Source organism: Pseudochaenichthys georgianus, chromosome 14 (genome assembly GCF_902827115.2).
Source record: "Pseudochaenichthys georgianus chromosome 14, fPseGeo1.2, whole genome shotgun sequence".
Lineage (NCBI taxonomy): Eukaryota > Metazoa > Chordata > Actinopteri > Perciformes > Channichthyidae > Pseudochaenichthys > Pseudochaenichthys georgianus.
Genome location: NC_047516.1, coordinates 25,138,410 through 25,152,410, shown reverse-complemented (window position 1 = coordinate 25,152,410; position 14,001 = coordinate 25,138,410). Strand labels below are relative to the sequence as shown.

The 14,001-nt window shown below is 41.2% G+C and overlaps 1 protein-coding gene across 2 annotated transcripts; it reads left to right on the top strand.

Moving 5' to 3' along the window:
• Positions 1-3,940: 3,940 nt before the first annotated feature.
• On the top strand, positions 3,941-13,478 carry cchcr1 (coiled-coil alpha-helical rod protein 1). 2 transcript variants are annotated; one of them, XM_034099311.2, is made up of 19 exons: positions 3,941-4,098; positions 4,798-5,083; positions 5,171-5,338; positions 5,418-5,535; positions 5,649-5,843; positions 5,987-6,150; positions 6,255-6,369; positions 6,572-6,682; positions 7,664-7,807; positions 7,905-8,015; positions 8,227-8,333; positions 8,439-8,551; positions 8,667-8,739; positions 9,590-9,708; positions 9,813-10,001; positions 11,570-11,671; positions 11,820-11,953; positions 12,542-12,662; positions 12,750-13,478. In XM_034099311.2, the coding sequence occupies exons 1-19, from the start codon at positions 4,029-4,031 to the stop codon at positions 12,887-12,889; spliced, it is 2,580 nt and encodes an 859-aa protein (XP_033955202.1). In that variant the 5' UTR covers positions 3,941-4,028; the 3' UTR covers positions 12,890-13,478. The 2 variants fall into 2 exon arrangements, with proteins under 2 accessions (XP_033955202.1, XP_071061504.1); XM_071205403.1 differs by lacking the exon at positions 11,570-11,671.
• The last annotated feature ends 523 nt before the right edge of the window (positions 13,479-14,001 follow it).

The window sequence follows — 14,001 nt, the reverse complement described above, 5'->3', positions numbered from 1 at the left end:
CCCTGCTTATAAATATGTATTTCTTTATAGGGAGCTTATTCTTCAGATGCACTCTTAAGATTATCTTGAAATCACAAAAATGAATACTGAAATCCGCCCAAACCACAAACTAGAAATCTGCTAACATGGTATGAGGCGAGGTCCAGACAGTTGCTGACAGAGCAAACATTTTTTCTCACATACGCTTTATTGTATAATGCCCAGTGGCAATAGCTGTGATGATGTGAGTTATGAATGTGCAGAGCCAGGGATCGTCTCACACTCCTGGAAGAGATGCTGCCTGATATCTTTAGTAAGCTTGGTTACAAAGCAAAAAGAGATTATATGGATAAAAAAAATGCCTAAACAATGTCTTATTGATACATAAAGAAGGTAAAACCTATAAAGATATTTTGAATGCAAGGAGATTATCATCTTTTAAAGAAGTTAGTTGATAGATTGTTATGTTACTGGTGTTTTTAGCATCTTATACAGCCCCAACACTACATTTTTAATAAGAGCATTTCTCTGTGCGTGTACTGGACTCACCAATATTACCCTTGTGTCATGTGAAAAGTTCAACAAGCACATTTTGAAAGGAAGACATTTTAATTAAAGACACCATTTCCAGTCCAGATCTGCAGCCATGGACAGTTTCTCCACATCAACCTACAGTAAGTGTGGGCTGAGTCAGCTTGATAAGGGACAAAGACAAAGCTGTTTCCATGGCCATGGGTGTTCCAGGATATCCCTATAAATAATACAAATATTTTCATTCTCTATTGATGGAAAGAATCTCACTTAGGGTTGAACTAAAAAGTAGATATGTAATGTCTGCATTTGCTCCAGCTCATGTACCTTCCAGGGCTTCTTTGTCTTTTTAAACCTTATACTATTGCACTACATTTTCAGATTAAGACCTGCTGTGGATTAGGGGTGGAGGTTTGTTCCCCAACCCCTGCAGTCAACAAGTCGGAGTGTCTTTAGGCAAGATACTGAAGTCCAAATGGCTCCCGATGGCATGGCCAACGGTCTGTGAATGTCTATCCTAATGTGGCCTCTTGTATGGAAGCCTCTGCCTCTGTAAGAATGTGTGTGAATGGGGGAATGCTGACTTGAGCTTTGAGTAGTCCCAAAAGAATGGAAAAGGAATATATACTGTAAATGCAGTCCTAATGCTGGGCCTGACTGGGCCACACATTGCACACCATCAGACATTTATATAAGCTGCAGGCCTCGCTCGAGAAAGGTACTTTTTGGGTGGGCAACCTCAGGAGTGGGAGGAATTTGGTTATGCTGTGAAAAAAAGGACGTTTAGTCCTCAGAGAGATTTTAGAACAATGCCAGATGCCTTAGAAAGCAGGTGTAGAAAATACTGTACTGACAATCATTGAAAGCAGAACTTTGAGAAACTCGTGAATCCAGTTGATGTGGCTTCTGTCGTCACGAGTACTCAACAAAACTGAGGTTCAAAGGGCCAAAATAACACGTGGCAATGTATTTTGCCGAACCATTCTTCGAAAGGGGCTTTGAATATAACTACTTCTCCCTCAAATGTAAAGGATCCAGTTGAGGCCATTTGATGATAAGCATATACCGCCCAGGCATATCCAACTGGGAGGAGAGCTTGGGACAGACAGAACAAAAATAAAGGGATTACACCACCCATGTGACCTTGATACTCCCCTGTGTCAACCAGGAGTAACTGATGGGGCTGGGGAGAGAAATATCTGTGCCACCAAGGACCTGGATTTCACATATTAAACATTTTCAGTGACAATTTACGAACCTGTCTCAATCAGTTGTCTCATTTCATTGTAAATGCTCTTTTAAGATGGAATAATGGGTTTGAATCAGTAAATGTCAACCTTGATAGGTTCATAGCCCTCTAAGAAACAGATCTACATTCTGCTCTCTTTCTATCTGTTACGGTGAGTGACGCAAGCAGGACCCAAATGCAGATAATGCTGAAAAATGCCTTTATTTCAAGGATAAATAAAAAAAATAACTTGGACAAAACAGACCTCTCTCCGGTGACCTCAATCACAAACAAAAGACAAACCCCCACTGAACACAGGAAAAGACCAGACTAAATACAGGGAGGGGTAATCACAAGACGAGAAACAGCCGGGCAGGGGAGGAGAAACACAAGGGCCACAGGTGAACACAATCAGACAATTAGACACACCAGGGAAACTAACGACAGGAGGAAAAACACAGAGAGAGGGACCAGACAATAAACAAGGAGGAAAACATGACAGGGAGAACCGAACAGCAAAATAAACCCAAACCAAGAACATACAATACTAAAAACGTGACATATCATAAGAATCCTGACATTAACAGGGTCAGTATTGTCCATGCTTTCTGGATTCCCGGTGGCTCTGATCACTTTGTTCTTGCTGCAGTCTGTCGAGTGCATGAGGATACGATACCAACAGGACCAAATAACGAAGAGAAGCACTCCTACTGCTCTCTCCCAAAAACCATTTCACTAAGTTATGGATAAAAGGTCCAGAGTCTTTCATGCATGCTGGACTGGCATCATTCAATGTACATTTATTTCAATACATCATACTTATGTAGCCATCCCCACTTTCTTTTATTTGTCTTATGTTGTTGTATTGTAAGGTTGTATCAATATATGCAACATAAATGAATCAAAGTAAAATGCTTATTTCTTCCCCATAAATAGATTAGATTAGATTATATGAAACTTTAATGCACCCCATGGGGAAAGTGGGTCACGGTAGCTGTAGCGAGGCGGGTATACTTTAGGTAAGAGTAAACAGAAATGGCTGCTGAAGATAGAGGAAAACAACACAAGAAGAAATAGAAAAGATGGTATAGTGAATATAGCCATCTAAAATAGGAATATAATGCTAGACATATAACAAACAATAGCTAACATCCTTCATTTGAAGATGGCTCGTGGTTGTAGTTTATAGATTTACAGCACAAATGCAGTGTGTGCAATATGTGCATCACTGCAGTTCGAGGAACGTAAGCACACAGAAAACTGTCAAAATATGCAAATGCCACATGTAAATTATTCATGTAGACCTACTGATCATTTTACAGTTGGAGGTAAGATATTTATAGATGCATCTTAAACCAATATTTCAATTACATAACCAAATTATTAGCAATTACCAATCAAAGCTGCAATTATTTGCTCAGAAAGCATGCTCCGTGCTGTCTGGTTGTCAGATAGCCCCGGGGTGTTCTTGAAGTGGGTACATAGGTAAAGGTGGAATGGCTTAGTTTCAGGTCATGTGCATTTTCACTGAGCATCACTATAATTGTTCTCAATATCTTGATGATATCTGATTAAACAGACTAATCAAACCACCTTCAGAAAAATATAGTGGTACATTCGTCAAACCAAATTTGACATAAATATATGTCAAATCTTCCCCATTATAGATCCCTATCATATACAATACAGTGTGTCACTACAACCTCCCATGGTCCAGACCTGTGCATAAAGTCTGTCTGCATCAAAAACTGCGAATATGGACTTTTTTGTCCATCATTTTGTCTTTCAGGTAACATTATATCCAGGCTGTATACTGGGCTTGTGTACCGCCCCTGGCGTTCTTGCACCAGCCAGTAGATGCAATAATGGCCAATGCAGGGTTCTTGCAGTGGATATTTGAGGCAGCCTGAGGGGAGGAACAACCTACAAGACATAGCTCAGGGAATTAAACCACCACCATGTTCAGGTTGCCACTTATTTCCCATGATGCAGTGCGTGAGAGTAATGTGTTATGTTCGATAACTACTTTTATTTTATTTATATTGAGTTCATAAACATGCACATTTTCTGCGGTGATTCTAATATGTTGAATATAACCGACGTATAATTTACACATTAAAACTCGTCTAGGAGAGAGCCCCGGATGTTACCGTTATAACGCGTAACTAAGGGCAACAACCAATGACGGATCTCGCGGGAGAATCAACGGTAAAACGTCACCCAAACAACTCAAAACAACCAGGCACTACTGTGTAGTTTGTTACTTTCAGGGAAAGCGTATGCTTTGAACATGGAGAGACATAACGTGGGAACAGAAAGACTCATAGCGCCAAATGATTTTAGTACACCAGCGGTTTCACGTAAGTGTATTGATGTAGCTGCATTTTTGGTTTACATTTGCTGCCAACTTGAAGCTAATGTTGATTTTAAGATAATGCTAGCTAGCTAGAGCTTTGACGTTAAGTTAGCTAGGTAACGTTAGCCTACAGTGTAGGCTAACGTTACCTAGCTAACTTAACGTCAAAGCTCTAGCTAAGTTAGTCGCCATTTGTGAGCTCAAGCCTTATGAATTAACATGTATGTATCAGTATTATGTATTACGGTGAGGGAAGTTTTCATGTTCATGTTGTCATGTTTCTTGAAAGTCCAATATGAAAACACTAACATTACTTTGGAAATATTACATTGGGGGCGTGTAAGTGTTCCCAGGGTAAAGCTACTACGTTCCCCTGATCAATACCCTTTCATAATATCACAACTCGAAGTGTTTAATGTTGTCTGCAACGTTTTTTCTACAACTGTAGGTCAAGTGTTACCTACATACATTTTATGGCTTACCTTCTAATTAGCGGATGTTTACCATTTAAACTGCATTTGAAACGTGCAACTCCCTACATCATTTGCAACCTGAACTGAAAAGATGGCCCTTACTAACTTATTACATTGATCACTTTGGGAACATAGAGTGAACCCCATTATATTTATGTAGGACTAATCATAAATAGCTTATGCAAGGCATGCACACACATAACGATATACATTATGTCATGTTAATCTAGGGAATATCCAGGATGACCTGGTACCTCCATCGCATTTCACATCAAGTGTCCAGTCTGCTGGGGCACAAAGAGGGGTTCAAACTGCAGGGAAACAACCACCCTTCTCCTGGGTAAAACAAGGTGTACCGTCAGAGGATCACAGTCCTGCAAATCCATGGCTCGCTTTCACTCAGGCCCAACAGGAAATATTGGAACTGAGGAAGGAAAATCACAGGATCCTGATGTTGCAAGGAGACAGCATAAGAGGAAAACATTCTGTGGATCACCCATCAGACATTATGGCAAGGTATCCCATAATATGGTTTATAATATTATTATTTGTCAATTATGTTGTATATTTGGTACATTTAAGGCTCCTCTTCCTCAAAAACAGATGTGGAGAGAGAAGTGAGCAGTGGTCCAGATTGGAGTCAGAGTGGCGTCTGGAGGCAGAGAAGCACAAGGCTGAAGCTGAGAGGTTGAAGGGACAGGTGGAGGCCCTGAAGGAGACTGCAGGGAGACACAGGGAGGAGATGAGAGACAGAGACAGCACCATCAACAGGTAAAATATATGCTTATGTTGTGCAATTAAGTGATTACCGTTTGTTAGCTAAATATGGTTAATAATCTTCTTACGACAGACAGAGCCATGATTTGGAGGCAGTGCGTGAGGAGCTGCGTAAGGCTAAGACTGAACTCAGGCAAATCAGAATGGAGCTCACTCACAGTAATGCACAAAAGGAAAAAATAAGCTCACAGGTAAAATTATTTACAAACACAACATTTCATTTGGGCACTGGTGTGGAAAAAGATCACCTGAGAGGTTTGGTTGTTTCCATATATGTTTATCTTAACACTTTTGTTTCTTGCAGCTCGAAAGACTTAAGAGAGAGTCTGGTGAGGACATTACAAAACTGAAGAGGGATGTAACGAGGAGCGAGGAGGAAGCACAGGAGCTCACTCTAAAGGCAGAAATGAGCAGGTTACAGGTTGTGGAGGAGGCCAAACAGCAGACTCTTAGACTATCAAAACAATTGGAAGAAATGCAGAAGAAGCAGGGAATGCAGGTGTGTGGCAAAATCCTACAAGGAAATGACTGATTTGAGTAATTTCAGTTAAAACCCCTGTATCCAAGAAACCCATGTCAAAAAGACATAACATCATCATTCCTTCCTGCCTTGAATTTCAATCGTTTGGCTCTCCCTTTCAGCTCCAACTGTTAAATGCTTCCCACTGTGCAGAGGTGGGTATCGCAACAAACACAATCACTGAACTACAGGATACACTTCAATCGATGAACTCAGAAGTGCTGCAGCTGAAAAGCACTCTGATGGAGGCATCTACTGAGAGAGATGGGCTGAAAGAACATTTAAGGTGCCACATTCAATCTTAAACTGAAGAGAACTAAGCATGTATAGCACTTTGTATCCAGATTCACTGACATTTCTTGGGTGTGGGGCGGGTTGTTTAATTTTCAGCCAAATGGAACAAGCTTTTGAGACACAATCTGCCACTCTGCACAGCCTCAGAAATTACATCGGCCAACTTGGCTCAGAGAAAGAAGAAAAGCAACAATTAAATGAAGCTGTTGAGGTGAGGACGATATAAACAGTATTGATTGCAATCACCCGACTGTAAAGTAAGTGCACAAGAAAAAAACAAAACAACTTGATATCTTGTTCTTCTGAGCGGGTTAAGGAAATGATTGTGGAAAAAAGCAGTGTTAAATGTATTAGTTAATTTGCATGTCATCCCATCCTTTTTAACTTTTTTTCTCATATTCTCCATTCTGTAGAGGCTGAAAAAAGAAAAGACAGCTCTTCAGAAGACGACAGAGCTCTTGACAGTCAGGTTCAACTCTGTGAGTGAGATACTCGCCCTCCAAGAAGAGAAAATGGCAAAGAAGGTAAGTGTCGCACAGCAATGCATGATACATGCCTGTGCTTATGACACATGGTGAGAAATAGCACTGCGTCTGTCAGGTTTCCTATGTAGACCAAGCAGCGACCTATCAGTGTGTTGGCTTTAGCTGTTAAGTTTTGAAGCATAGTCTTTTTCGTATCTAAAACAAAATAGTCTGAAGTGTGGATGCACTTAATGGATCTCTCAGAGAGACCACTGGGTTTAGATTAATGATGGAGCGCCTCCTGATAGGATGGCAAAGCCCTGCAGGAATATTTCAGTTGGCTGAACACTTTAACTGAGGTGCTCTATGCAAATGTTGTGTGCAGTATGACTCTGCAGTTAACATAACCCCCCCCCCCCCCCCCCCGCCCCTTTTTTGTTTCACTTCTGAATGTGTTTTATTTTTCTTTCTAAGTTGATTTTGGTCAGTTAAGTATAAATGTCCACTTGAACAATGTAAAAAAGGGACTGTTTTAAAAACTCTTCTCTGAAGGTTTGTACTATAGTTGTAATCAATTGTTATTTATATAGCACGTTTCACTTGACGATAATAAAGTCATTGTGTTAAAAAAGCTTTAATAAGTCGTGGAAAACATCAGGACTAATTTGTATGCAATAATTACCCATGCTCTTGTGAAGCATTTGCTCAAGTGGTGTGTGTGTGTGTGTGTGTGTGTGTGTGTGTGTGTGTGTGTGTGTGTGTGTGTGTGTGTGTGTGTGTGTGTGTGTGTGTGTGTGTGTGTGTGTGTGTGTGTGTGTGTGTGTGTGTGTGTGTGTGTGTGTGTGTGTGTGTGTGTGTGTGTGTGTGTGTGTGTGGTGTGTGTGTGTGTGTGTGTGTGTGTGTGTGTGTGTGTGTGTGTGTGTGTGTGTGTGTGTGTGTGTGTGTGTGTGTGTGTGTGTGTGTGTGTGTGTGTGTGTGTGTGTGTGTGTGTGTGTGTGTGTGTGTGTGTGTGTGTGTGTGTGTGTGTGTGTGTGTCAATAGATCATGACAGACCCACTTATGAAGAATGGATCTGAAGGCCTTCAAGTGCTTCAGCTCTGGAGAGAGAAAGTGTTCAAGTTATGCGTCCAGCTTCGCACAAAGGATATTGAACTAAGAGGAGAGAAGGATACAATTCTTTCAAATGTAGGAAAACCTTCATCTCTTAGTATCAACCGGTACAAACAAATCCACTGTGCTGAATCTGTGTTTAGAGTGTGGCACCGTATGTCTGTGTTTTTAGGTCGGATTCATGGAGCAGCAGGTCCAGCAGGAGCAGCACAGGGCCAATGTGCTCCAGCACAGTCTGGATGACAGGATAGCTGAGCTGGACCTGGAGAGAATGGAAAAGGAGGTGATTTACGTGACTGTCTGCATTTTTGATGATGCTCGATAAATGTGGGTCTGCTTAGGAAAGTGATAAACACTCATACATTTTTACCACAGCAGAGGATGCTGACTATACGAAAACTTTGCTAGGTTCCAAAAGCAGTTGAGGTTTTATGAACAGCAGCTGTGTGCGGAGGAACTTTACTATAGTATGGATTGTGTGATTCTCTTCCCAGACATTGAAACAGGACTTGGCGAAGGAGCAACAGGAGAACTCGCACCTAAAGTCACGGAGCCAGAAAGAAGAGGCTGAACTTAAAATCCTGACAGAGGCAGTGCATAGGTAAACACATGTATCTGAATTAAGAAAATAGAGCATGAGGAATAAAATGCAGAATTCTAATGTAATTAACACTTTATTTTCACACATTATGGTTGTGCCTTACAGGTTCAGTCTGGCATTTGAATGCAAGGTGGCAGAAGTGGACGCAGCTCAAGCGAGGCTCAGCACTTTCACCCAGAGGCTAACTTTTGCTAAAAGACGCGTGGAGACAATCCAAGGTGCAGTCATACGGGACTGGAGGGGGAGGGGTTTATCTCAGCAGATTATCCAGTATAGTTTGAATTGCATGTTTTTCCAGGAAAGAAAGAATGTCGCATTGTTTTTGTTTTTCAGGTTTGATCATGAGGAAGGTGGCTCTGCAGAAAGTTCAGCAGGCCAGCAAACAGACAGAAGAAGCTGCTTACAGGTGAGAGGTTTTACCAGTCAGTCATACGTATTGAATGAAGCTTAACAATCTTTACCCAATGCAAAAAAGCTTTCTTTCTGTTACAAATAAGTCAGTAAACAGTTGCATACAAACTAAAAAGCTTTCTGAGACTAAATGCAAGTAATTTACAAATGACTGCAGTGGTGTATGTATTTGTCTGTATTATTGTTTGTATTTGTCAATGTGTGCTTTCAGAAGAGATTTTGTCATTAGTTTTTATGTCTGCAACTAACTACCAATGGTTTATTTAAAATGAATCGATCAATATACTCTGTATTGACAAAAGCAATGCACTATGTACATCTTTCCACAGTCCTTAAATTATTATGTGGAATGAAGATAGTAAAGCGTCTCTTTGCTTTTTTAAAAAGCTGTTAACAGCAGATGTTTTAGTACTTGCTCCTTGATTAAAATAAATCCACTGTGGAGTGCTTTAGTTGTGAGAGCATTCATTTAATCCAAGAACCATTTTGGCATTCATTCTGACAATTTATAAGAATTGTTTTTATAAGCTTAATGTTTACACTTTCCAAAATAAAGGCTTAACAAAGCAGGCATGAAAACAAGAAGTGGTCTTATGTCCTTCGGCTCTGTAAGGCTGGAAATGGGGCAGGGCAACACGGTTGAAATCAAAATTGCCTTATAAATATGAAAATGTTACCTCTTTATGTCACAATATGACATTTGTATTCAAAGTGGCTATTATTATATTAGTCTACATATAAAAGCAGTTGGAGTTTTGCTTTTCTTTTTATACACCGTGCAGTTGCCTCTGCTTGACTTTCCGCTCCTTTATTTGCTCTGCCATCTTGTCTGTGTTGCCCCGCAGCACCACAGACCTTCAGACGGAGCTCAGCTTGGCGTGTGAAGAGAGAGACAAGCTCACACAGGAGCTCAAAAGAACCCCAGAGCTCATCGAGAGAGCTCTGGCTGATCTGAAAGAACAGTGTGAGCACCCTTACCGCTCACGACATCTTATTATAACACATTATCTGTTGGGGATCCGTGTTTTGGCAGCTGTGTCTCAGTTTATCTTTATACATGGTCCTCAGATGAAAGCAGGCTGAGGCAGCAGCAGCAGGCTCTGGAGCTGAGCCGGGCGGAGGTCCGGCAGGCCGTGGCTGGCAGAGAGGAGGCCGAGCAGAGTCTGCAGCAGATCCAGGCTCAGCTGGAAGAGAGCAAGGTCAACCTGGAGAAGCTCGGCGCTGAGCTGCTCAGCCAACAGGAACACAGCGAATGTGGTGAGGCAGCGGCCACCTTTAGCTGCAGGACTGTTTTTTTTAGACTCAACTTATCAAGGAAAAGCAGACTGAGCACTCCTGCTCTATTTCAGAAATGCCCTTCATCAATGTCTCTCACACACATTCACACCTGGCCTCTCTGCTCTCCTTGGTAGCTTCACTGGCCCAGCTGGGGATATAGTGACATGCTCAAGAGCACCTTGACTGTAGTCGCTCATGGAGAGTTACTGAGTCTCTCCTTTTTTCCAGTTGTTTCAAGGATTTTACTTTTTGGCTTTAAACTAACATTAAAGAATAGGGATGGATTCTTTCAAGTGTTTCTTAAAACAATAGTCAGGTGACCTTCGTGGCTTAGGCGTTCGTTGTAACATGGTTTGCTGGCTGTAATCATTCCCTCTGTTCATACTGTTTATGAAAAGATCCCTTACTGAGGTGTTGGGACCAAAACACTTATGGTTATCTAAAGATAATAAATGCTTGAGCCATCTGGGATAGAAAAATCATCTTCTTAAAGAAACAGGTTACATAATTATTGTGTTTTCCTTTTGGTCTGCAAGGATAGTAACACAATTTGGTTATTTTCTTCTAAAAATACGAACTTTGGGAGATATCCATATTTGAAAAATTGTAAACCTATCCCATGACTTATTGTTTGTCCACTTGTGGGCAGAAACACGGCTGGTATACAGTATTTTCCTCTTAAGAGCATCCAGTGGCCCACACACACACACACACACACATACATACATACATACATACATACATACATACATACATACATACATACATACATACATACACACACACTCATCAAATTCAGAGCAACATTAGCATTCGTTGGTCATAGTGTTTGTGTCCACCTAATGAATGAAGGTCCAATACCCACTCTACCTTTAGCTCTGCTTTGCTTTACACCTACTCCTGAGGGAAATATCTGGCTCCTTAGCTGCCAAATGCTGAACCATTTTAACCAGAAAGTGGTGGACAAGTAGCTCAGATTCTGTCAACCAAATCAGTAAAGGTGCAGGCCGGAGAAAAAAAGAAAATATCAATCTAAAAGTCGATGAGGAGTCTTTTAAGTCGGGTGTTCATTTACTCTGTGGGTTTGTTATGATCGACTCAACATGTCATCATGGGAACTATATATATATAAGCTATAAACTCATCTAAAATGAGTTTATAGCTGCTTCAATGATGCAGACATCAAATCCACACTATTGGATTTCATTTATGTTAAAGTCTTATATTGCTCAGACTAGGTTTCTTTGTCCTTATTGAAAGAAAAGCTGAACAAATGTTTGCCAGTAGCTGTGAAATGATGATGTTTTTCTTGCCTTTAGGCTTGAGCCACCTTGCTGTGTTGCCGTCTTTTATGCTCTACTGTGGTTACATCATAACAATTGATCAATCTTGAATTGATTTAACCAGCTTGGTGTCTCGGAACATTTGCAATCAGATACTATCAAATCCAGTTTATCCCCAGTGGTACACACAAATGACGCATTAGACTCTGTTTCTCAGTGTGGGAGATACTGTTTAAGTATGGTGCATTTGTTATTCCCCTTCAGCGCTGCAGGAGAGAGTGTCTGAGGTAGAGGACCGCTGTGCTGAGAAGCTGAGGGAGATTGAGCTTCAAGTCAATACTGCCAGGAGAGAGCACACTAAAGCAGGTAGCAGGATTGATGCCCACAGCAGCTAAACTAAGGGGGGGGATTCATATCTGTAATGCAGACTCAAATCTAATACCATTGGAAATGTTTGCACAGTATATAGCAGCACATTCCCCGGTTTTTGATCTGTCTGTGTTGTCTCTTGCAGTTATGACTTTGCGGCAGTTTGAGAGAGAGGCATCAAGGAGACAGGACGAGATGAGAGAAACCCAGCAACACACAAAGAGGAAAATCCACAATAAACAACTAAAGGAGACCGAGATGGACAGGAAACGACTGCTGGTGAGACTTTTCAGAGCAGAAGACAGTTGGGAAAAAATGTTGTTACTCTGTTCCAGAGGTTGCGCTAGACTTTTTCGCTGCCCGTCATTTTGACGGACAGGATCGTAAAACTTCCGTCAAAACCCAGAATTACCCGTCGGCCTTTACACAACTCTGACGAGGGGGGGGGGGGGGGGGAGAAGCATGCTCGTGAACTGTCAACGGGGGGAGGGACAGTTCACATGCGCCGTGTTATGCATGGCTGCTGCACCTCGCGGGAGCGTGCACAGCGTACAGCCAAAACTCACAGATATTTCAATGATTTGTACGGCACAGTTAGGTTTGGAAACGGTATAATTTCCTTTTTGGAGGGCATGCATTACACGGCATAACACCGCATAACACCGCATAACACGGCCTAACACCCATAAGCAGCTTCGCAGCGGGGAAACTTTGGCGCTGTTCCGAGTTTGTTCTAATCTGTCAAAATGACGGACTGCTTTCAGATCTGTCCGTCATTGTTAAAAAAAATCCGTCATAGACGGAAAATATTCGGTTAACGCGACCTCTGGTCTGTTAATTTCTGCTGATGACCTGAATCTGTTCCAGGACACTGTCACTGGCAGAGGGCTGACACGTGAGTATACAAGAGCTCTAGAAAAAGCTGCTGCTTACAGAGAACATGAAGAAAAACCGGCCCGCTCTTTGGAGACAAAAGTAGCTGCAGACGGTAGGTAGTGTCCTCATGCGTCACACACATCCTAATATCCATACAGACATGACTAATTTGACCAGCGGCCTGTCTGCTTCCTGTCAGGGAGGCTGCTGTCTGTTTTGGAGGAGCTCCATTCTCTCAGTGTGGCGGTGGCTAACAGCTCTGAGGACTCTGCGGAGGAGGAAGAGGAGAGGGGACAGGCTGACAGCGTGGGACCATCGACAGGCAGTCCACACAGCTGATGATGACTCGCTCACTGGAGCCAGTGAACGTACCTTTCATTTGTACATAAGGTGGGCAGTGTTGGAAAAAAAAATCACTTGCTGGGGATAATTAGTTTGAGCCAAACATCAGAAAACCACGCATGTCACATGGCCACTGGGTGTATACAAAGAATGATGGATGAAAGCAGACACAGTATGCTTGACATTTAAATCATATAATTTACATTTGTATGCTTCTGTCTCCAGGATGACTTTTACTAACAGCGAATACTTTAAAGTCAATAAAATGAAATAAAGTCAATTGAATATTTAACTCAAGCCAAAATAGAATGAAAGGTGTTTGTGGATACATTGGGAAAAAACTGTTTTTTCTCTATATTTTCTTATTTATGACTGGACAGATGGTGATTACTTCCAAATCAAATATGTGACTATATTTGTCAGGTTATTTATCAGAACGCAATAAATGTAATACAGCTGACATAACCCCCCTCGTCCTGCTGTAGTGAACAGAAGTCTGTTCAGGGACTTTGATCCTAGATGTTTATGTGATGGTCTTAAAAACGCTTTGTTCTTTTGGTTCATTAATAAAAGTCTTTTTATGTGGCGTGTTTTGGGAAATAACTATTTTACATGCATATTATCAAATCATTACTTGGATTGAATTTTCAATGGCAAGGTCCAAATAAAAATAGATAAACTAACAAGAGAGTAGAAAGTTTGTAAGAAAGTCATATATTTTAATGAAACAAGATGGTTGCATCGGTTAATTATAAATACACTGGAATTCCTCATTAGCTCACTTTGCTCACTTTGCTATGGTAAAGCAGGTGTTGATGCCATTGGTGCTTCTACCCTGTTACTTCTTTTATTACATTGGGACAATTGTGAATAAATCAATATTTTCCATTTGAAGTTCCTTTATTGAGGTAAATTGTAATGACTTAGTCAGTCATAGGATGGATGATGATAAACATCATGATGAATCAGATAATTGTGTAATTTGTCATGAGAGCTAATAAATGTTGCAATAGTTCGAAGTTTCAAGCCTCTGGGTAAAAACATCTCGCAGAGTACCGAGGGAGAGCACAGAAAATAAAGTCGAATGGAGCATCAAAAATAATTTGCTG

Excerpts from the sequence above, each read along its gene's own strand:
- cchcr1 (XM_034099311.2), top strand. The coding sequence starts at position 4,029 with ATGGAGAGACATAACGTGGGAACAGAAAGACTCATAGCGCCAAATGAT. Across the intron at positions 4,099-4,797 it reads TAGTACACCAGCGGTTTCAC|GGAATATCCAGGATGACCTG; the intron begins GTAAGTGTATTG and ends ATGTTAATCTAG. Across the intron at positions 11,672-11,819 it reads GAGAGAGCACACTAAAGCAG|TTATGACTTTGCGGCAGTTT; the intron begins GTAGCAGGATTG and ends TGTCTCTTGCAG.